The following is a 22,915-nucleotide window of genomic DNA, read 5'->3' as shown; positions in this document are numbered from 1 at the left end:
CCAACCACCCGCCTCTCACCTCCCTGACATTCCCCACACTGGGGGGGTCCAGACTTCGGAGGACCAAGGGCTTCTGCTCCCATTGGGAGCCATGTTTTCTTAATTTGCCTGTATCACCTTCTTTTAAAATACAAACTATTAGAAGTTGTGGGGATTATATGAAAATGAATATTATTCTTAGTAGTAAACCTTGGGAAATAAAAGTATTTTATAGTTGATACCTGCTCCCAGCACTCATATCTCATGTTTTAAAGGACAAAATAACCCTTTTATTCTAAAATGTGCTGCTTAGAACAGGACCTGCTGGTATGTCTGTGATCTCAGCTACACATGATACTGAGATAGGAAGGTCACAAGTTCAGAGACTACCTGGGCTACAGAAGAGTTCAAGACCAGCCTGACTAACTTAGCAAGAAAAGGCTGGCGCTAACTCCATGTTGGAGTTCTTGTCTCACATGTGGGAGGCCCTGCATCCTGTGTCTCCACTAAGTATGGTCAAAATAAGAATTTGGATGAAATGTTTTTATTCTCTGACCTGTGCATTGATGCCTGGCTTTTCAGTTCTAATCCAAATACTTCCTTCACTGCTGACCTACCTGACATCTCTCTTGGGGGAAATATTAGAGGCCTCAAACCCACATGCTCAAAACGTCTTTCTTTTATTTTCTTTTTTTAAAAATTTATTTATTTTTATATATGTGAGTACACTGTTGCTGTCCTCAAACACACCAGAAGAGAGCCTTGGACCCCATTAACAGATGGTTGCGAGCCAACCATGTGGTTGCTGGGAATTGAACTCAAGACCTGTGGAAGAACAATCTGTGCTCTTAACCACTGAGCCATCTCTTCAGCCCACTTTCTTCTCATTCTTATTCTTATTCAACTCTTCTCTGTCTCTCTTGGAGGAACTGTCATCCCTGAGTGACCCCCACACTCTGAAGTCCCAACCCCAGAGTTTCCTTCTCCATCTCTTCCTTCCTTCCTTCCCGAAGCTGCTGGCCTCACCAGCTCTTTCTGGATTGTTATTAATGTTCTCCACATCTCTGTTGGTCTTCTCCACTCCAAGCTTCCCTTATCCACCAGATTTACAGGTACAGTGCACAAATCACCATCTCCTTCTTGCAATGGATCTGAGGCTCCCCATTTCCTAGCTGCTCCCATTAGTAGACAAATCACTCTCTGTGCGTGTTTTCCTCCTGTCTTGCAGATTCCAGTCCCCTTCATCTCTACTGGCAACCCCTTCACTACTCACCCTCTAAGAGCTGGTAGACCCAGCGTGTATTTCTGTGCCCTTTGCTCCTTTCTGGCCTCTCGCCATCCTTTGGTGATGTCATCCAGGCCTCAGCTCATAGTAACATCTACACACAAGAACTCCCAAGTTGGTGACTACAGTCAGCTAGCCACTGTTCAAGTTACAGGTTCAGAAATCTAACTGCCTCCCTGGCATCTTCCCTTGGACTTTGTTCTCGTTTCCTTTCTGTTGCTCTGACTGAGAACCACCATGACTAAAAACTTGGAGGAAAGGACTGTGTTTCATCTTGCACTTCCGAGTCATAGTTCATCATGAAGGGAAGTGAGCCACCGCACTTGGCTACAGTTAAACTTGGCCAAGTTGTACCTGTAAACCATAGAGCTAATGCTGGTTCTCATGGCATTTGTGAGTAGTCTCCGAATTTTCTGTCCCCCTGCCCCTCTCTTTCTTTGACTTGGCCCACTCCAAGGACAAAGATCCAGGTTGGAAGTATTTAGTCTACAATTCTGTAGAAAGTATATTTGCTTCCTTGCTGTATCTTTGGATGATTCTGTCTAATATTTTAAGAGGATTATGAGAAACTGGGAGCTAGTATTCTGGGTCTACAGAATTGTATAGTGAAGTAGCCAGAGATGACACCAAGTGGTTTTTCAGAGTTAAGGGACAATGTCTAGTGTCAGATAATGATGTTGTGTAGTCCTTTGGTTTGGGGCAAGGATGGTGATGATATGACAGTTCTATGCCTCCCAAATGGATAAATTACAGGAGGACATTTAATGTAGGCACCGATGTTGTGGTATAATTAAAAAAGGGCAGAAAATGTTCCCGCAAGTTCTGAGTGCTCTAGCTGTTTCTCTGTTAGCCGCTTTCACACACTGTCCCCTTGGTGGGTTGTGACACACACATTGGGTTCCATGGGCCATGCTAGCCCCAAGCATTCTATAGCCTAGCCTGTCTCCCTGTCACGGACTCTGCTCACACTCCCAACAACCCAGTGAAGTCATGACTCAACAAACTGTAACCCAACAACCAGATTTATATGTTAATACTCAATGTACAATACATCCACACAATAAACTTACAACCAATTGATAAGGATATAAACCACCCACCTAGATAAGATATAATTTGCCCATCTAGACACACAAAATCCTATACACAACCATCCCTTAAGAATAGTCACAATGACCTGTAAATGTGCAGACAGGAATCTTAACATCTGCCGCCATGTTCTCTTGGCTGCTCCTCCCTCACTCCTGTCTCCTCTGCCTCTCTAAAACCTTTCTCCTGCCCATCCTTCCTTCTTGTCCAATGACAGGCTTTGTTCTATCCTGTACCTGCCTTCACCTGCATAATGACATCAACCTACACACTGACGGTGAGTTCAAAGGTCATGGAAGGCCAACCATGGCCTCAACTTCAAGTGTCAAAGACAAAGCACTCAACAGCACTGGCCAGCTCCCATTCTTTGCCTTTTGCTCTCTCTCCCTTTCTTCCTCCCTACCTCTTTCTTAGTCAAACTCTTTTTTCATAGCCAAGGCCACCCAAGCACTGGCGTCTTCTTATGTTAGTTTCCCCAGTGTGGGGATTGCAGGATGCACCACTGTCTTTGATCTGTGGGGAAGAATGTCTAATAGTTCATTCAGAGAAACCCAAATTGTGTACCCTATTTATTTTAACTTCCTTAATAGAAGCAGAATTGCATCGGCAATAGGATTCTTACTGCTGTGGCAATCCTGGGTGACCGGGTATCTTGAGACACTTCTGTCTTCCCTTCCATCTTCTAGCTGAATTATATAGAGATCCGCGCAGCACGTCTGGAGTCAGAAAGTCCACTAGCCAAGAGCCAGTCTGGAGCCTCCTCACTCCAGCTTATAAGCCACACCACTAGACACAGGGGCTTTGGGAAGGCTGTGCACTGGTGGAACTGGATTGGGCCGTCCATTTCATTCACCTTCCCAGCAGTATTCATCATCCTGAGGTGAGCAAAGTGAGAACCAAACGGCCTTTAAAAACGTTTCCACTGTAATTTTGTTTGTTTTGTGTGCATGTGTGCATGCGTGTGTCTGTGTATGTGTAACAGTGCACAGGCCAGGACATGCCTAGAGGTCAGGGGACAGCTTGAAGAGCACACATCTCTCCTTTTGCTATGTGGGTCCCTAGGTTCAAACTTAAGTCATCAGGTACCATTATCCTCCGCACCACTTCCTACCCTGATAACTGTGGTATGGAGATTTTAGAAGAATACAAAGTATCTGGTTCAGGGTTGAACCAGTTGAAATAAAAAGACACTGAGAAAATGTCGGGATCTGAACGGAGACTCTGATAGGTGTGCTCTGGGGGAGTGAATGTTCTGGTGCATTTGCATATTGGCTTGCCCAGGTACCTGGGTTGGATCAGAGGAAGATGTATGGGGCCCAAATAGATGGTTTCCTTTTCATTCTTGGCATTAGGATGCCCAAGGAGGGATGCGGGGGGTAGGGACAGGACAGTGCAAGTGATAGCTGCTTGATGTGGAGAACCAGAGAAGAAGGGAGCCAGGAGGCTGGGGCTTGGTATTTGGGTACTTCCTCATCTTAGAGACTGGGCGTGGGCAGGGAAGCTCTGTGAGCGGTTGGCGAGCCTCACTCTTAGATGCAGCCAGGTCCGTGATACTGAGGGGTGAGAGTAAAGCTTCACTAGGCAATTTTACACACTGCCTCCCCGCTACACGGGGAATCCTGCACCCTGGAATCCTGTTGGCTCTGTGTCGCTTCCTTCTTTCCTTCCGAAGCTTTGCCTCAGTTACTTTTCCTTTCTTTCTTCTTTCCCCTCTTCTCTCTCTCCCTTCCTCTGCAGTGCCTTTGGAGGTATACAGTGGGTAATAAATATTTCACCACAGCACAGCAGGGATGTAGCGAAAAAGATGTAACTATTACATGTCTATCCAAAGATACTTATGGCTTAGCAGTTCACGCAGACCGCCGGGGTTCAGGCTAACGGTGTTGAGACTCTGGTTTTGTGTCCTGTCTTGGGAACAAGGGACTTGCAGCAGGTACAGCCACAGACAACCTTCTATCTAGCATTTCTCGAGAGCTCTTCTAGAAAACCCCACACTCCAAGAAGCAAATGACACGTCTAGCATTTATCTTTTATAGCTCATTGGAAAGGGGGACTTGGGGACATCTCTATTTCCTGCCATTTTTTCTGTTTTCTTCCTCACTTTTCTCTTAATTTATTTATTCTTTTCTCTAGAAACATGTCGCATTGGAGAATAAAGTTCATATCACTTCAGGGTACATGTGTGGCATGTACCAATTGTTTACAGTACCCCACGATGTAACAAATGGATTTAGGGGAGCATGCAAACAAATTTGAAAGATGTTGGCAAACTTCATCTGTTCTTTCCTTGGAGATAGAGCCGTAGCGAGAGGATCTTGGAGAACCCTGGCTAAGGTTAGCAGGTGTTTAGAGCCTGAATCCCGAGTCCTTAGATAGGCACCAGGATTCAAAACGCCAGTGAGATTTGACTTCCTAGGAGTTCTAGGAAGGTGTTGCTCAGAGTTCAGTAACTAGGATGCAGCTATGAAACTCAAAGTCAGGAATCACCATCCTCGGAGGGGCGCTAGGACCCAGGCACCCGCCACCGGCCTTGGGACCTTTGGAGGAGTGAAGGCAGTGGAGGAGATTGGCAGGCAGAGTCCCTTGGAGCGACCAGACCCTTCTTGCGCAGGGCGCGAGGTTCATGGTGCAAAGGTAAAGCTGTCTACTGCGCTCCATGAGCCGCTGCAGCCAGGGGCACAGGCACCTGCAAGTTGGGACAGCAGCTGGGGATTGCAGAGGGTATGGCCCAGCAGCAGAGCGCGGCATGCCAGGTGAGCCCAGCACATTGCCACAGGCACATGGATCCCTCCGGAACCTGGCTTTAAACCCTTGGTGCCGAGAAGGTCCTTTCCGCTACCCCCCCCCCCCACCTCCGTCTTTCCATGTTTAGTACCTGGCTCCCATCTTCCTCTCTAGGGAGATACCCGAAGTGCTCAAAGTGCCCGCTTTGCAATTTCCAATAGCAACAGTCGCTTCACGCGGATCTGTGCACAACCTGGTAGCGATCTTTGCTTCCCTACCTGGCTGCTGCCTCCTGTTGCTCACGCTGTTCCCACTTTCTTTCCCCGGATGTGGGGCCCCTTGCTGTGTTTCCAAAGGCCCTGCAAGATTGTCTCCTTTTCCAGGAAGCCAGGCAAGGCAGCTTTAGTCCCAGTGCTGGTGCTGTGTACGGGTGTAGGTATTACCACAGGGGCAGGTGTAGGTGCCTGCATGTGTGCCTGGCGCCTCCTGCTGTTGCAGACCCGGTACAATTTCCTGCACAGGTGCTGTCTGGGACGGAGGAATCCCATCCTGTCCGTGTGAGAAGACATGTGTGTACAAGGGAGCTGAGCAGGGGTGCCTGGGAGAGAAGAAGCTCTTTGCAAATGTCTTCATGCCCTAGGGGAGAGGGTGTCACAAGAAAATGACCATCAGCAGGGTTAGAGAAGGTGGGGGTTGGTTTAAGGCTAAGGGGGTATTGCTGCCGTTTAGAGAAGAAGACAGCAGTTAACTGAAACGTACTTAGTCCTATGAGAGGTGAGACTTGCACCAGCCTTTAAAAAAAGTCTTACTAAAGGATCTTCAATCTGCTACAGCCTTCTAATGCCTGCAGGCTACCAGTGACTCCCTGTATAAATTGGTTTACCTGTTCCAGGTTGAGGGCTTTGAGCAAACGCTGTGAGGCTCCCGCAGCAAGCCCCTAAAATCATTCAGGTTGAACTTTGGTTCTCTCTCCAGTGCATGGAATGGTTTGGCTTGCCTACTTCGAAGGTTCTTTGACAATCTGGAGTTTAAATCTTCAATGCCTCCCTAAGACAGTCTTCCTCCAACTGTGTTGGGAGACTTGTCAAGAAAAAAGATCCAGGGTGCAGGGTTGGGAGGGCGGGAGTGAGAGGCAGAGGGCTCACACTCTTGGGCTTTCCAGTCTGGCAGTTTGCCGTTTGCCAGCTCTTTCTTGCTTGCCCTCCTGACCTTGAATGGGCTATTTTAATTCTGCAGAGTTTTCCAAGTTTCTCAGTTTTCCAAGAAGTAGAAACTGAAGAAGGATAACTCATCAGCGGTGGGAAGAACTAGGAGGAGAGGAGCTGAGTGGACTAACCGGCTCCAAGAAACCTCAGGCCGTATGTGGCTTACAGGGCACCTTCAGGCCTGGGGTCCTCTGACAGCATTTTGCCAAGTTCAGAGACAGCCTATACTTGATTTCTTGTTCTTGGCAGTCTTGTCACAACTTGTACTAAATTTCAAAGCAGTGCGTGTGGTCTGAAGAGACAGTGGATCAGGTGCACCAAAAGACTGAATTTCGATTCTAGGTTATAAAGTCACAGAAATGTTTCAGGTTTGTGGTCTGTGGAAATAGACTAAGTGGTGTCCTTAGACCTCAGAGTGTACTCGGGTGGACCTTAGAGAAAAGTCTGGCTGACCTTGAAAATGGCTACATAACTCGGAAAAGGCTTAGTCTTCTCTGCGAGGCCCTGCTTGATCGCCCTCCCACAGGAATAAGGAGAGAGGGTCCCTGAGAAGAAGGTGTAGTGTGCTGTGGTATCTCACGGGGCCGTGCGTGCCTTCAGTTACACCTGATACATACAACCGACTTTCCTGGGAGTGACTCAATTAATAGTAACTTCTCAGAAGAGCAGTTTACGAGCTAATGAATTCTCGTTAGAAAGCAACACTGAACATTGCAATGTCTAATATTACCAGAGATTACTAGGGTAAGCACTACTTTAAAAAAAAAAAAAGGAAAAACACTAGGGTTTTTTTTTTTCCACTTTACTTCAGGATGAGAAATGAGCAGAATGATTCATAGTGGTTTTTTTTTTGTTGTTGTTTTTTGTTTTTTGTTTTTTTTTTAACGAGATAAATTTTAATGAAATAAAACAGCCAAAGTAAAGTCAACTCAAGCCATGAGGTTTGAGTTCCTCTAGGTTTTCAGAGATGAGTGTCACGGGACGTGTCCATCGGTTGTGTACCTGCAGTGAGCACTGTCCGGGACACCCTTAGCAGGTCTCAGGGGATGCTCCCAGGCCCTGATGAGGGACGTGCTGGTTGTCTCTGAATGTTTCACATGGGAGACACGGAGATCACCCAGCTAGTGGATGATGGCCAAGCTTTTCGGTAAGTTAGCTGGGCTCGGAGACAAAACTCCTACTAAGCGCAGTGAAGGAGGGTGCAAAAAAGACAGCCTGAAAGTGTGAAGGCAATTGGTACACCTCAGTGCACGTGGGGTAAAATATCTTTCATGGGTGGGACTTTCCTTCATCTTTGATTTTCTTGTTTTTAATCAACACGACCTAGGTATTATTTTATGTCACGGAAAAGACGGAATCCTTTATAGCTTTATAGATCTATTTAATCAATTCCTATTAGATTGGACACTTGGATTACTTAGGCACATAATTTACTGGCATTGTGGGTTTTATTTATTAAAAAAATGGCTATTCTAGCAAGTCCATTCCTAGTGTTGAGAGGACCATGCAAAGAAGCAGGGTTACTATTAGATGTGGACTTTTTAACCACATACCTTTCCAAACTTTGGACGTTGGGTCCAGTTCTTCTGCTGGTGTAGTTTTGGACTTTGGAGGATCATTTGATCTGAAGGGGTCTCATGAATACTGTCTATGACCTAAAGGTGGTAGGATCCACTGGCTCCCAAAAGCTTTTCCTACGCCAAGGTTATGCAAATATATACAATTGGGAGTTGAACAAGTGACAGAGTCTGTGTAAGATTGTATTTCATACACAGAAATAACTTTATTCTTTAACTTTAATTTTTTTGAAACTTCATGCATGAGTACTAAATTATATAGTTTACAAACCATTCTCCAATTCCTCCTTCCTTCCTATCACCCCTTCTTAAATTTATGTCTAAGAAATTTCCTTTTCTACTTTGTGTGTGTGTGTGTGTGCATGTGTGTGTGCATGTGTGTGTGTGTGTGTGTGTGTGTGTGTACATACATATACTATTAAGCATACTTACTGAGCCCAGTTAGTGATGCTATTATGTACTTATCTTCCAGGCTGACTATGGCAAAGTGCAAACCATTCAGGGGTGTTTCCCAGAAGAAAACTGATTCTTCCTCTCTCAAGAGCCATTGCTTGTCTGTAGCTCTTCACCTAGTGTTATGGCCTTGTTAAATACTTCCTCATCTTTGTTGGCATGCCAACTAGTTTGGTCCTGTGCAGGTCTTGTGTGAGTACCCATATGGTTAAGAGTCACGGGTGCAATTCCCCTGACATGTCTAGAAGACACTGTCTCCTGGTGTTCTTTCAGGGGCTGAGGCTCTTAAGCTCTGTCTTCTGTGATGTTCCCTGAGCTTTAGATGTAGGAATCATATTGTAAATGTCTCAGTTGGGGCTGTTTGACTAATTGTGTCTGCAAGCAGTCTCTTTAGCTGCTAAAAGCAGCTTTTGGTGGGGAGAGTCGTATTTATTTATTTATGGATCTAAGGATAAGTATTTAGAATACAGTTAGAGCCTGTATCAATTTAGAAAAGCGAGAGTAGTATGTCCTCCCTAGGATCCATGACCACTCCTGCCATGTGCTCTTGGCTAGGTTTGCAGTATGAGGAATGAGTTCCTCACCCTGAGCAGGCCCGAAGTCCAGTTAGACACCTGCCAGTTACCGCTAAGAATTAAGCAGTGCGGGGTTGGGGATTTAGCTCAGTGGTAGAGCACTTGCCTACGAGTGCAAGGCCCTGGGTTCTGTCCCCAGCTCCGAAAAAAAGAAAAAAGAAGAGAAAAAAAAAGAATTAAGCAGTGCTATTTATTGTGTCATTGGCGATATTTTGCTCAAACAACAATTTCACATGGAGTCCAAGTGCTCTGGTGGCCTGGTTCGTGTGAGGTAGATTTGTGTGTCAGAAATGGCTATGTCGCAGTGATAAACTGGCGCCGCGATTTCGGTCGGTTAAATAGAGGGTTTCTGTGTCGCATTCTATGAGAGGAGTCGGTTAACAGTGTTTGCTCCACGCAGTCTCTCAGGGAACTGGGCTGGCAGAGACTCTGACACCTTGTGACTCTGCTACTTAGAACGTGTGGTCTAGATGGTTTTATGGCTGGGAGGATGATAGACATGGTCAAAAGATAATGACAGCCTTTAAATTCCTCCACTTAAGAATGAAGCTTAGTTCTTCTGTCTCTCTGGGCTTTGGTTAGAGCTAGTTGCATGGATTTTACTCAGATACATGGGCACAGAGAAGTGTTATTTTCCTATATGACCACTAGAGGAGGAGGAGGGGGCATAGGAGGGGGAGGGGAGGGGGAAGATGAGGAGGAGGGAGAAGGAGAAGGGGGGAAGAGGAGAAGGAGGGGGAGGAGAATGAGGGAGAGGAAGAAAGGATACACACACAGCAATCTGTATCAGTGTGTGAAGGCAGATATAACAAAGTGGCAAAAGCTTGCATAGGAGAAAATTGATTTCTCCTAGAAATTTAGTCTCATAGACTAGAAGCCCAAGATCAAGGTCCCAGCAGGGCTGGCTGCTCCGATGACCTCACTTCTTGGCTTACAGATAGTCATCTCTCTGTCCTCTTTCTGTGTGTCCGTGTTCCCATCTCTTTCCACAACAGACACCAATCACATTGGATTAAGGGCCATGTTAATAATGCCATTTAATACTAAGTCCTTTCTAAAGACTGCTTCCAAATATAGTCACCTTCTGAAGTACTTAGGGATCAGGGCTTTAGTTAACTTGGGGCGTGACAGTTTAGACCATAATTCATTGTTTCTAATAAATAACGCATGTTGGGGTATAGCCATTGCAAGCTTATTGGAGGAGTCCTGTAAATTTCTAAAACATCATAGAATCATTTCCTCTTTATATCTCTTTCATCTCTCTGACCCCCTGCCCTCACATTCTTAAAACAAAAAACAAAAAGTGTAATTTTTTTTCAGTTTTTCTGAGCATTATTCAGAACGCCTTCATGTTAACAGGCACCTCGAGAATCCCTTCATTACCGATGGTAGCAACTGTGTGCATGGTGACGAAGGGAGACCGAGACTGACAACATGGGCAGCTGAGAGCCCCCATATTAGGTCACAGATGCTCTTGATGGACACAACTCCTACTGTAAAGCTAAGTAAGGGCTCATTGCGTCTTGTGGATTGATCGCCAGCACGGGTCTGTGACAACGCTGCTGGCTGGACAGCATCTGATAAATTGCTGTTAGCCAGGCGGTAGCTGCCATGGATTTGTCATTGTCTGTGAATGTGTAGAGAGTTTTAGCTTTCCGTTCTCAAGTTTTTCGATCAAGGGATGCGCCGTTGATTAATTACTAATGACAGTTAATAGGTTCTCCTAGAGTTTGACATTAAAACTAAAAGTCATTGTTTATAACAGAGAGTCAAGGAAATAGAGCATGGGGTATACATTTGATGATAAAGTATTTGTCAATGAAGGAATGATGACATTTTAGCTTTGCTTTCATAGTCTGTTTTGCAAAGTACAAGCTTTTAAGGAAGCGGCTTACAAGCACAGACGGTTACATTTAAGTCGTGCTATGGGGTTGTCTACAAAAGGGTTGATCTTTTAAGTGTAAGGTAACCAACAGGAAGGTAGAAGAAATTGCCCAGCCCTTTAGGGTAGACGGAAATAATGGAGAATGAGAAACCAGTGGGGTCAATTCTCTAGGACTGTCCTTAGCCTGTCGTATTGTTTAGTGAACAGTAAGGGTTCTTCTTAGTGAGACAAGACGTGATGGTGGTTTGTATCTCTGTGTGTCTTAGATGTGACGAAATCTAGCAGAAGTGGCCAGAACGAGAGCCAGAGTCCCTGTTTCAGAAGCTGTGTCCTTCCCACTCCACACACCCACCAATGTATACTTTCTCTGGCATGGTATTGTCTGGCCTCAGTCTTCTGACTTATGACACAGTCACTAAAGTGTCCCAGAACTGTCTCTTTAAGGGTGAGTTAAATAATGTCTTAATCTATTTGTATCACTATAACAAAATGTCCAAGATTGGGACCTTTATAAATATCAAAATTAAATTTCCCATAGTTCAGTAAGATTGGAAAATCTAAGATCAAAATGTCAACACACCGGGCTTTGATGGCTGTCAGCTTCCATGGTGGCATATTGTTGCCGTACCTTCTAGAGTAGGAGGGCCATGTCTTCACATGGTACAAGGGACAAAAAAGTGTTACAGTTCCCTCTGTAAACTCTTAATAATTGCAATCAATCAGTTCATGAGATGGAGCCTCACAAAGGGATACTGCCCTGTGTTATGCCTTTGGGGATTAAATTGCTAACATGTATTTTGAGTGATATATTCAGACTACACCATTTCCCCCTTAGCCACCAAAATTCATGGCCTTCTCACCTGTGAATTACACTGATTCCATCCCAAATAGCCCACAAAGTCTCAATTTATTCAGCACTGACGCAAAATTCTACAGTCCAAAAGTGTTACCTGAATTAATCTATGAGACTTAAAGCAAGATTAATCCTAAGGCAAATTACCCTTCAGCCACGGTCCTGTGAAATCAAACAAGTCGTGCAGTAGAGACATTCTCATTGTATGTGTGACTGTGTGAGTGTGTGTGGGTGTGTAAGTGTGGTGTGAGTGTGTGTGTGAATGTGTGTGTGAATGTGTGTGTGTGAATGTGTGAGTGTGTGTGTCAGTGTGAATGTGTGTGACTGTGTGAGTGTGTGTGTATGTAAGTGTGGTGTGAGTGTGTGTGTGTGTGTGTGTGTGTGTGTTACACTGCTTTGTATTGCTGCCACTAGATAGCCAAGATTGGGTAATTTACAAAGAAAAGAAATCCATTTATTTTTGAAGACATTTACTAGATTTATGTGTATGAGTGTTTGCCTGCCTCTATGATATGGTTTTCCTGAAGGCCTTGTGCCCACAGAGGCTGGATTCCCTGGAACTGTAGTTACAGGCAGTTGTGAGCTGCCACGTGGGTGCTGGGTCTTCTGCAAGAGCAACAAGTGCTCTTAACTGCTGAGCCATCTCTGTATCCCCAGAAGTACATTTCTTTAGCCCAGAGCCTTGATTTCAGTCTTGTTCCCATTACTCCAGCATTGTCCTGGCTGGGACTCTGTAGCAGCTCCAACCTCACTCTTCTGTTCAGCGTTTCCCAGTTAAGAGACTCTGTGGTGACTTCGCTTTCTGCCGCAAGTCTTTACTAGGGTCGCCCCCCTCTGTTTGATCTATCTTTAAAAGTATAGCTCAAGGAATAACAGGGTTCATCTTCTGGATGTATGCAATATTAACACTGCGTGAACATCACCAAGGCTATCTGTCCGTGCCCTTGAGCTGTGGCCATTGCTCACCTGGATCTGTAGAACTATGGCTGGGGCTGACAGAGAATGACCTTTGGTGGACCCCAAGTACCAGCCTGCTCCATGAAAGCTTCCTACCTTTGTGGAGCTCTGATCCCCTATGGTGAAACTGTGGCTTTTTTTTGTTTGTTTGTTTGTTTTTCTTTTTTTTCTGGAGCTGGGGACCGAACCCAGGGCCTTGCGCTTCCTAGGTAAGCGCTCTACCACTGAGCTAAATCCCCAGCCCCGAAACTGTGGCTTTATAAAGTAGAGAGTCTCTAGCTGATATTCCTGTTTTGAGCCGCCCTCTGCCATGTGATGATACAGCAAGAAGGCCCTTAGCAGAAGCCAAGCAGGTGTCAGCTTTTAGATTTCCTGGTCTCTTCGCACTATCCACCAGCAGGAAGTATTGGTAATATCCACAAGGTGCTGACTTTGCTGAAGAGGATAAAAAGGTTAGCTTTCTAGCGCACATGTCTGTTGAAGGATGCTCTGTGGAGACCATTCCTTAAGTTGGCCGTCTCCTAGAAAGAAGGCGACTTGAACATTCACGAGTCCCTTACCACTGCACAAACTCTCGGCAATCACGCGGGTTACACAGTAAGAAAGAAATTATTTTTCTACGTGTTTAGCACCTGCTTTCGACTTCTACTTAGAATTCTCGGGAGAAAATTCTAGACCTTTTTTTGTTGTTGTTGTTGTTGTTGTTGTTTTTTTGTTTTGTTTTGTTTTTTTTTGTTTACCATATAGCACTTTAGAACACTGGTGAGTCATTCTGGTTGTGGCTCTTCTGGTGACAAAATGATGTCGGGAAGACTTGGGAAGAACACATATTGACACAGAACCTCTTTGCCGGAGAACCCATTGTCCAGAATTTCTACCCAAAGAGAGAACCGTTTGTGATACCTACATTTTCATGTCTCTAAGAGAAAAAACTCAGATTTTTTTTTCTAGAACAGCACTTTCAGGGGACAGTGGCCATTAGGGCGTGCTTATCATCTGTCTTTCATAGAGCAAGTTTTGCCATCTCAGGAAGGGCATTTGTGAGGTAGCATGTACCAGTTCTCAAGGTACTACTGCTTGTATTGTGGACAGAACTGCCAGAAAGGCCCAAGTTCATCCACAACCTTTGGAGCAGCAGGAAGGAGCCCATGGGTACAAGAAAACCATGAGGATGGGGTAGGGAAAGAAGAGGACAGAGACCTTAGGGAAGGACAACAGAAGGGGCGGAAGGGAACTGTGCCTGGAGGAAGGGTGACGCAGTGTGTCACAACACCTAGGCCCCACAGTGGTATTGCCTGACTACAGCAGACACGGACAAGGTTCTGCGTCTGTTTCAGGCCCTGTGTGGTAACCTCAGAGCTGAGGCATTCATGGGTTGCCGCTCACTCCTCCCCAGTTCGGTGGGCACATTGGTAAGGAAGTTTTCGGGGTAAAAATGAAGCTCCCAGGAGAAGGATAGAAGAAAGGAGGCTAGGGATAACTATCACTGGATCCTACCTGTCAGGTGGCCTCTTAACTCAGCCCAGGTATTGCTGTACTACCCTGTCCTCTCCAGTCTCCTCTCCTGTATTTACAGCAGTGGTTTTCAACCTTCCTGATGCTTTGAACCATTAATACAGTTCTTTATGTTGTGGTGACCACTAGCCATAAAATTATTTCATTGCTACTTCATAACTGTAATTTTGTTCCCTTTATGAATTGTAATGTGGATATCTGAAATGAAGGATATCTGATACTCAACCTCCCCTTCAAAAATGGTCACAGCCCACAGGCTGAGGACAGCTTTAGAGGGACTTATCCAGACTGTAGGATTCCCTTTGCCTCCGCCACTGCCCATGTGGGTTGAAATCTGGAGTGATGTGGGAGGATGCATGGTAGGAGAGAAGAAGAGCAGCCTGGGGCAGTTGCTTCCCACGCTAGCTTCTCCTCAGGAAAAGGTTCATACAACAGATGACTAGGAAGCATCCTTTATGGTGTGGAGAAAAGGTCAAGAAAGGGAGGTAGGGAAGACGGAGAAAGGAAGAATCGGGTGGTGGTGAGTGCTAGAGAAACGTTGCAGGAGCAAGCTGCAAGGACTGCCTGGAAGGTGCAAGTGGTGTTGTCCTGTTGGACACAGCCAGAAGTGAAGGCCTCTTTTGCTTTGGAACATTTGAGATCAGACCTAAAGGGAGTGGGGAGTGAGCTGGGTGGATGTTTGGGGGAAAATATTCCAAGCAGGTGTAACAGCAGGGGTGGAGGTCCTGCAGGAACTGTTCATGCATTTGAGGTGAATCAGTGAGGCCGTGGGGCAACAGCAAAAGAGGCAGTGGGGTTGAAAGCAACTATTCTTAGAAAGTCAGACTGTGGAGACCTTGTGGTCCGAGATGGGAAGTGATGGCATCTGGCTGAGATCACAGGTGCTCACCCAGAAACTTCTGGAGGATACCTCAGGGAACTAGGTAAAGAGATGAGTCAAGAGACCACTGCCAAAACCCAGTCTGGAGATGATGGTGCCTTTGGCCAGGATGGTAGCAGTGGGGAGGGTGAAGCACGGTTTGGTTCTGAACCAGTCTCCTAGACGGAGTAGACAATGTTTGCATGTGGGTAGAATGCAGGGTCTGAGTGTCGCAGGGTATTTGATCCCTCTGTGAACCCTTGTGTACTTGCTGAAAAAAAGCTGCTTCTAGCTGTGGTGCGGCTCAGCCTTAGCACTCACCTTTAAACCCCTGGCTGGAATAAAGACATGTCCTTAGCGCCTATCTTTAATCCCAAACAATGCCCTTCATTCACACCCTGAATTTCAAACAATGAAGGTAAATTTAGTTTGTAGAAGGAAGCACTCATGTTTAAAAGTGATGTCTAAGTGAGGGGCAGACAAAGTGATGACTCAGGGAAAGATTTGACAGAATAGGATGCGCCCATCTCTCATGAGAAGAAAGGGAAAAGAAAAGTTACTTAAGAGAGCAGTTCAGAGAGAGAGGGAGGGAGAGAGAGAGAGAAAGGAAGCCATTTTACCTCAAGAGTTTTAAAGAGACAGGTCGAAGAGAGAATAAGCTAGGCATGGGTGAAGACAGAATGGGCCAAAGAATGAGCAGGGGCCAGAAGGTTAAAACAGACGGCTAGAGTTAGTTTGAGGCAATGCTGAGCAAAAAGTCAGCGTCTAAGAGAGAAGCTGGATTGAATCGATTAGCATGGGGAGGAGTTTGAGGCAGAGCAGGTGTCAGCCAGCCAGAAGTCAGAGAGAACTGGATAGGGTGAACTAACCCAGCACTGAGTCTCAGAGGCTGAAAGCATTCTAGGTCTAGAGAAGATTGTACGAAGCCAGAAGCTTTCAGGACCAGACCTAGGTTAGCAGCCTCAGAGACAGCAATTATCATCAGGTGAATAAAAGATACATTTACATGGGAGAAAGGTCAAAGAAGGTAGAATCTCTCTCCAAAGTCCTCTACAGATCTAAACAGGATGGACTTTCACCTCATTCCATTGATCAGGTTTTGCTAGCCACGTACATCTATTTCTGCTTCATAGCCCCATGAATTCCTCTCCGTGAGCTGCCGCAGGTAGTCTGGGCTGATACTGAGTGACCGTTGTCTGGAGAGATCTAAAGCCAGACCTTGCCTGCAACAGTTCACCATATCATGGTCAAAAGCTTCCCCTGGAGTTCTAAAACCTTGAGAGCCAGGAAGATAACTAGGAGAGAGGTAGGGAGACAGTGCTTTATTGACTAAAAAAAAAATGTTCATAGTAACTGAATCATGACCAGTGAGAAAATGAGAACCAATGAATCAGGTGGATTATTTTGCAAAGATGCAGCTTTGTTTTGTGTGCATGTGTGAATGTGTGCTTGTACATATGTGTTCCATGTGTGTGCCAGGCCCCCTGAGACCTTCGGATTCCTGGAGCTGGAGTTGTTTGTGGTTCTGTTGTGTGGATGCTGAACCTGGGCCCTCTGTCAGATCTGTAAACACTCTTAGCTGCTGAATTGCCTCTCTAACCCCTCCTCCGGACATCATTTTTGGTACAAGGGATGAAAGGTAAAGAGGAGAGTGCATTGTACGAGCTTCATTGTGTTTCCGTGACACACACTGTGGTCAAAAGCAGCGTGGGGAGGAAAGACTGTATGGGTTATTACAAGTCACCATCCACTGTTGAGAGAAAGCAGGTCAGGAACTCGAGGGTAGGTTTGCTCGCTGCTCCACTCAGTATTATTTCTAACCAGGGAACTTAGTCACTGCAGGGAAATGTAGCAGAAACCAGGGGCAAATGCTGCCTCATAACCTCTCCCATGGGTCCATGCTCAGCTAAGATTCCTCACAGAGCCCAGGGACACCTGTCCACGGTTGGTACCTCCCACCATGGCCTGGACCCCCAGATTACCCAGAAGCTCATCTGGTCTAAGCAGTACCTCAACTGAAACTCTGCCGTCAGACGACTCTGGGCTGGGCTCAGTTGATCAGTTGACACACTGGCTAAGACAGAGCCTTTAATAGTACAGTGGCCAGTGCCAAGCAGGAGTCAGCATGGGGCAAGAGCAACTGCACCTCCAAAGTCTGATTTACAGTGAGGGGTGGCAGACACAAAGGTCTCCTGGGACCTCTCTTTCCAGGGAGTCTGCCTGGTATCCAAGATGTTTTTACAAGTTGTTCCCATCGTCCTTCTGGGTCTAACCTGTGAACAGTCTGTCTGTCGGGCTGCCTGTGCTTCGCTGTAGGATGTCAGAGTGCAGCAAGCAGGCTGCTCAGGGGAGATAGGACACACTCTGAGGATCTCTAGCATGGTCATAATGAAAGGCTCCGAGGGGCTCAGGCCTGGCTGGAACTGCTGAAGTGTTACAGCTCTGTGAGGCAGGGAAGGCAGCCTGGTACCTTCCACTGCCTTTGCAGCCCAGGCGTTAATGGCAGCAGCAGTAATAAGCAGAGGAGGTCAGCTAGAAGCCATAGCTGGAGCCACTAAGTGAGTGGTGGGAGGTGGCAGCAACCAACAGTGAACGGTGGCAGGCAGGGGAGCCAAGGTCTATGATGAATGCTTTGGGAGAGAAAACTCTTCCCCAGAGAGTTACAGCTTAGTAAGATGGACACTCTCAGACGACTCTGGGTGAAATAACTCATACACTTTATAAACACTTTGGGGGCAAGATGAGGTCCAGGAGTAGATGCTTCCCCTGGGCTCAGTCTGAGATGTTGGGGATGCTCTGTTCCCATAGGGAAGGACTTAAGGTGTTGTCCCTACGTGACTGGTTGTCATGGCCCTCTCAGTGTGGTGTTGTGGTTACAGGTAGAGCCTGGCCTTGAGCTGGTTCCAACCTCTGCCGTTCTCGATTCTGAGATTTACCAGGGCTTTTAAACCTGCTTCAACCTTACCAGTTCTTCTGTCTGGTGGTGTCCACTTGCACCCCCCTCCCCCACAGACCCTCTGTAGAACTGATCCTAGGAAGTCTCTCAGCACATAATCTAGAAAACATATCCAGCACATATTCATCTGGATGAAGATTCTCCATGTCTGAGAAGACTCTGACAAGAATGCTGAGTTCTGAGCTCTTACCTTCTCATGCTCAGGAGCTGAGAGCTGTCTGTCTCCTCCCATGTTGCTGTGACAAAATTATCACACCCTAGGGGTGACCTAAACAACTGAAATTTAGTTCTCAGCTCTGAAGGGTGAAAGTCTAAAGCCAGGGTGCTGAGTGCTAGGTGCTGGGTACTGGGTGCTGAGTGCTGGGTGTTGGGTGTGTTCTGGTGAGATATTTCTTTCTAACTTGTACACACCTGTCGTCATCCTGCTATGTCTCTCTCTCTCTCTCTCTCTCTCTCTCTCTCTCTCTCTCTCTCTCATACACATAGACACTCTGCATTCATGTATGTATATGTGTGTGTTTGCATTTGTACATGTCTGCATGCATGTATGTGCATGTGTGTGTTTGTTTGCATATGTACATATGTTTGCATGTGTGTGCATATGTACATCTTTGCATGTGTGCATATGTTTGCATATGTACATATGTTTGCTTGTGTGTATGTTTGTGCATGCATGTGTGTGCACGTACATGTGTGTGCATATGCACATGTGCACGCATGCATTGTGCATATGTGCATGTCTGTGAACATTACAGTGTCTCTTCTTATAAAGATGCTAGTATTATTGGATTAGGGCTCCTTATCCTCCTTTAACCTTAACTGCCCTGCTGAAGCCTCTTCTCTAAGTACAATCTCATTAGACATTTTGGCTTTAACTGGGGATTTGGGGAGATAGTTCTGTTTGTAACTGTTAAGTGCTGCAAGTTAAAAAAAAAACTTGCCTGAAGTCTATATATCTATAATAAACTAAACCATACTCCTTTCAAAGTACAAAATTCATGAGGTTATTTTGCTAAAATAGGATCTCACTATGTAGTGTTGACTGACATGGAGCTCACTGTACAGATCAGCCTGGCCTCCAGCCCACAGAGATCCACCGGCCTCTGTCTCCCAAGAACTAGGATTAAGGGTGTAGACCATCACACCTGGTCTCCATTCTTAGGGTTCTTTTTTTTTTTATTTTTGTTGTTGTGTTGTTGGGTTTTTTGTTTGTTTGTCTTTTGTTTCTCTGTGTAGCCTTGGCTGCCCTAGAACTCACTCTGTAGAGCAGGCCGGCCTCGAACTCGGAGATCTACCTGCCTCTGCCTGCCAAGTGCTGGGACTGAAGGTGTGCACTGCCACCACCTGGCCCCATCCTCAAGTTTGGATGAAGAATTTCACTGCGTGATGTGCGATCACTACCACAGTGTGATATACTCCAGTTCTGTTGACTCTGCCCTCCTGGAGTCGGTTCATGACCACAGTCCCGAAGCATCCACTGATCGTCTTTCTATTACTGGGGGCAGAGTTGCCTTCATTCGTCTACGCCAACTGTACCATGCGTTGTAGTGGATTCAAATACCCACCATAAACAACCAGGCTCCGATGTTTGAACGTTTGTTCCCCAGATGGTAGCACTGTTTCTGGAGGTTGTGGGACCGATAGAAGTTAGGACTAGTGTGATGGTTTGTATATGGTTGGCCCAGGGAGTGGCACTGTTTGGAGGTGTGGCCTTGTTGGAGTAGGTGTGTCACTGTGGGCGTGGCCTTAAGACCCTCATCCTAGCTGCCTGGAAGTGAGTCTTCCACTAGCAGCCTTCAGATAAAGATGTAGAAGTCTCAGCTCCTCCTGCACCATGCCTGCCTGGATGATAATGGACTGAACCTCTAAACCTGTAAGCCAGCCCCAGTTAAATGCTGTCCTTATAAGAGTTGCCCTGGTCATGGTGTCTGTTCACAGCAGTAAAACCTTAAGGCAACTCGTTAGAGGAAATGGGCCACAGTGGAGAGTGCCCCAAGGCTGTATAGCCTTGCCCTGCTTTCTGTCCTCCTCTCTGCTTCCTGTGCCATTGAAATGTGAGCAAGCAGACAGCCCCACATTTCTGCTGCCACAACCGTGGGTCGTTCCTCACCTAATGCCACAAACAACTGAAACCTTCCTCCCTTCACTCCTTTAACAGGTCTCTGGTAGTGAGAAAGGTAACACATGTGTGTGACCCTTTGTGGTTGTTCTCTTTCGCTCGTGTGTGTGTGTGTGTGTGTGTGTGTGTGTGTGTGTGTACAAGTAATCTGAAGTTTGCCACTTCAGGTCTTTTAGTTCTTCATTGAGTGTATTACAATTTATTTACTCCTGGGCTCATGGACATTTGAAATTTGATTTGAAAATCAAAACTTGAGAATGGAGCCAGTGACCATGTTGTGAAATATCCTTGTGGTTCACTTGCTTCATTGATGATGGTGAGCATTATCCATGTGTTTACTGCCCGTTTTTTATTTCTCGTGTTGTGAGATCATTAAAATTTTTATCCTATTTTTAATTAGATTGTTTGCCTTCTGATTATCAACTTGCAGCAATGTGAATGTGTGTGTGTGCCTGTTCATTTGTGTGTCTCTGTGTGATGTATATGTGTGTGTATCTATGCTCACCTCTCTCTCTCTCTCTCTCTCTCTCTCTCTCTCTCTCTCTCGTGTGTGTGTGTGTGTGTGTGTGTGTATCTATGTTTACCTCTCTTTCTCTCTCTCTCTCTCTCTCTCTCTCTCTCTCTCTCTCTCTCTGTGTGTGTGTGCCTGTTCATTTGTGTGTCTCTGTGATGTATATGTGTGTGTATCTATGTTCACCTCTCTCTCTCTCTCTCTCTCTCTCTCTCTCTCTCTCTCTCTCTCTCTCTCTCTGTATTATTGGAAATGAACCAAGGGTCTTGCTTATATTAGACAACCATTGTCCCACACCTGCCTCTAGTCCTGTGAGGTATATTTTCCTCTCAGTCAGTGATGTCCCTTTTTCTTTTCTTAGAGGCACTTTACAAGAACAGACCGCTAAGCTTCTGTTGGACTTCAACACACACACACACACACACACACACACACACACACACACACACACACACACACACACACTTTCTTCCTTTCTGTGGCACATTCCTTTTACATATTTTCCCCGAAGCCATCTTTGCTAACTCCACATTTGTAAACATCTATGTTTTACTTCTAGAAGTTTCTAAGCCTTGGATTCTTTGCTGAATTCCATGACCCATGGGCTATTCTATGACCCATGACCACCTGGGCTAATGTTTGTGAATGGTAAGGGTCAGAGTTTCTACTTATGGGCTTGTTTTGTTTCATCGTTTTGTGTGCACAGTCAGCCTTGCACCATTGCTGACAAGACTCTGTCCCTCCAGTTGACTTCCACGGAAGTGCTGCTGGAGGTGGACTGATGCCCGGTGCTGTACCTGGACAGTATAGTGCTCCACTTTCCTGTTTGTCTGGCATGCACCGGCGTCTGCTTTGCACACTGTGGCTTTCTATTCAACCTTAGAAGCAGGCATCATCTTTCAATTTTGCTTGCAGAATTCACTGAGTTATTGTAGATCTTTTATACTTGTACACAGACTTTAGAACCATTTGGTCAGTTTCTAGATTGGAATGACATTGAGTAGATCCAACCATTTTTTGAGAGCTGATGTCCCAGAAACAACAACATGGCTGCCAAGGAACCGAGGAGATCTCCGGGTTTCCCATACCTTTTCATTGGTGTTTTAACTTTTAGCAAGGAAAGCCACAGAGAAAGGTTTGTGCTTCCCAACATCATCATAAATGACGTTTAAAATGTCAAATTCCCAGTTCTCATTACTAGAATATAGAAAACAGGTGACCTGTGTTTATTAGTCTTGTGGTCTGAGGTTTGCTGAACTCTCTTATTGGGTCTGGTGTTGTTTTACAGTCTTTAGGAGTTTCCATGCACACATGTGTGCTTCTGAAGAATTCGTATCTAGCCCAAGTCTTTCTTTCTTTCTTTTTAATTTTTTTAATGGGGTGATGTACTTCTGTGCTTTAATATGAGAGACGTTGAGGAATTTTCCACTGAGGATCGAACTGCTTATTCCTTCTCTCTCTTTTCTGATGCTGTAGATCGAACAAAGGGCCTTTAATAAATGGTTTAATCGAGATTTCTTATCTAGTTAGTGTATTTAGGGAATTGTCAGATGTTTCCCCTGCATTTATTAGATGCTGATAGGTATTTTTCTTTTATTCTCGTGAAGTGATGAGTGACTCTGCTTTATTGTAATAAAACATGCTCAGTATAAAACTCGCCATTTTAAAGTGTCTGATGAAATACACCTGACTTCACAACACTGTGCAACCACAACTCCCATCTAGTTCCAGCTATTTTAAAACATCGCTCTGAAGGGAAATCCCATGTCCTGAAACACCCATTCTCCAGGCTCTGAATTTCCAAACCTTGGCAACTATCATTTGTCAGGATAGACTGGATATTTTGTGCAAACGGACCATACTTTGTGGCCTTTGGTCTGACTCCTTTAACTTAGTAGGTCTACAAGGCCAATTCGTGTTGCTACTTGTTTTTAGTGAGTCTTATCAGGCTGGTCTTGAACTCATACCTCTAAGGGTAGGGTTTACAGGTTTTTAAGAGTTTCATGGTTTTAGCTCTCAAATTCAGCATTTTTATTTCGTATTTGATTAGATTTTTTTTTTAAGTTTCATACTCTGTAATTTGATCATATTCATTCTTCCTCCCTCAAGCTCTTCCTGGACCCACCCCTGTTTCCTTATCCACCCAACTTTGTTCCTTCCCCCTCTGCCCATCATGGCCAATTTCTACTGTCCACTCATGGGGGAGTGGTCTACCATTGGAGCATGGTTGGACTATACACCTAGAGAAAATCAAATGTCTTTTGCCAGCAGTAACAATTGCCAATTGTTCCAAGGCTAGGGGTGAGATTTCATGCCTTATTCTCTCTGTGTTGACTGGTTTGTGCTTGCATAGGTCTTGTGCATGCTGTCACA

General features: G+C 45.5%; 1 protein-coding gene across 1 annotated transcript in view; it reads left to right on the top strand.

The window, feature by feature from the left end:
• Positions 1-4,911: 4,911 nt before the first annotated feature.
• Pde8b (phosphodiesterase 8B) overlaps positions 4,912-22,915 on the top strand; it is a 234,210-nt gene continuing 216,206 nt past the window's right edge. The window contains exon 1 of the mRNA XM_063281702.1: positions 4,912-5,106. Coding sequence (XP_063137772.1) covers positions 5,077-5,106 — 30 coding nt within the window. The 5' untranslated portion in view covers positions 4,912-5,076. The remainder of the gene's footprint in view (positions 5,107-22,915) is intronic.

Source organism: Rattus norvegicus, chromosome 2 (genome assembly GCF_036323735.1).
Source record: "Rattus norvegicus strain BN/NHsdMcwi chromosome 2, GRCr8, whole genome shotgun sequence".
NCBI lineage: Eukaryota > Metazoa > Chordata > Mammalia > Rodentia > Muridae > Rattus > Rattus norvegicus.
This window is presented reverse-complemented; position numbering and strand designations above follow the sequence as displayed.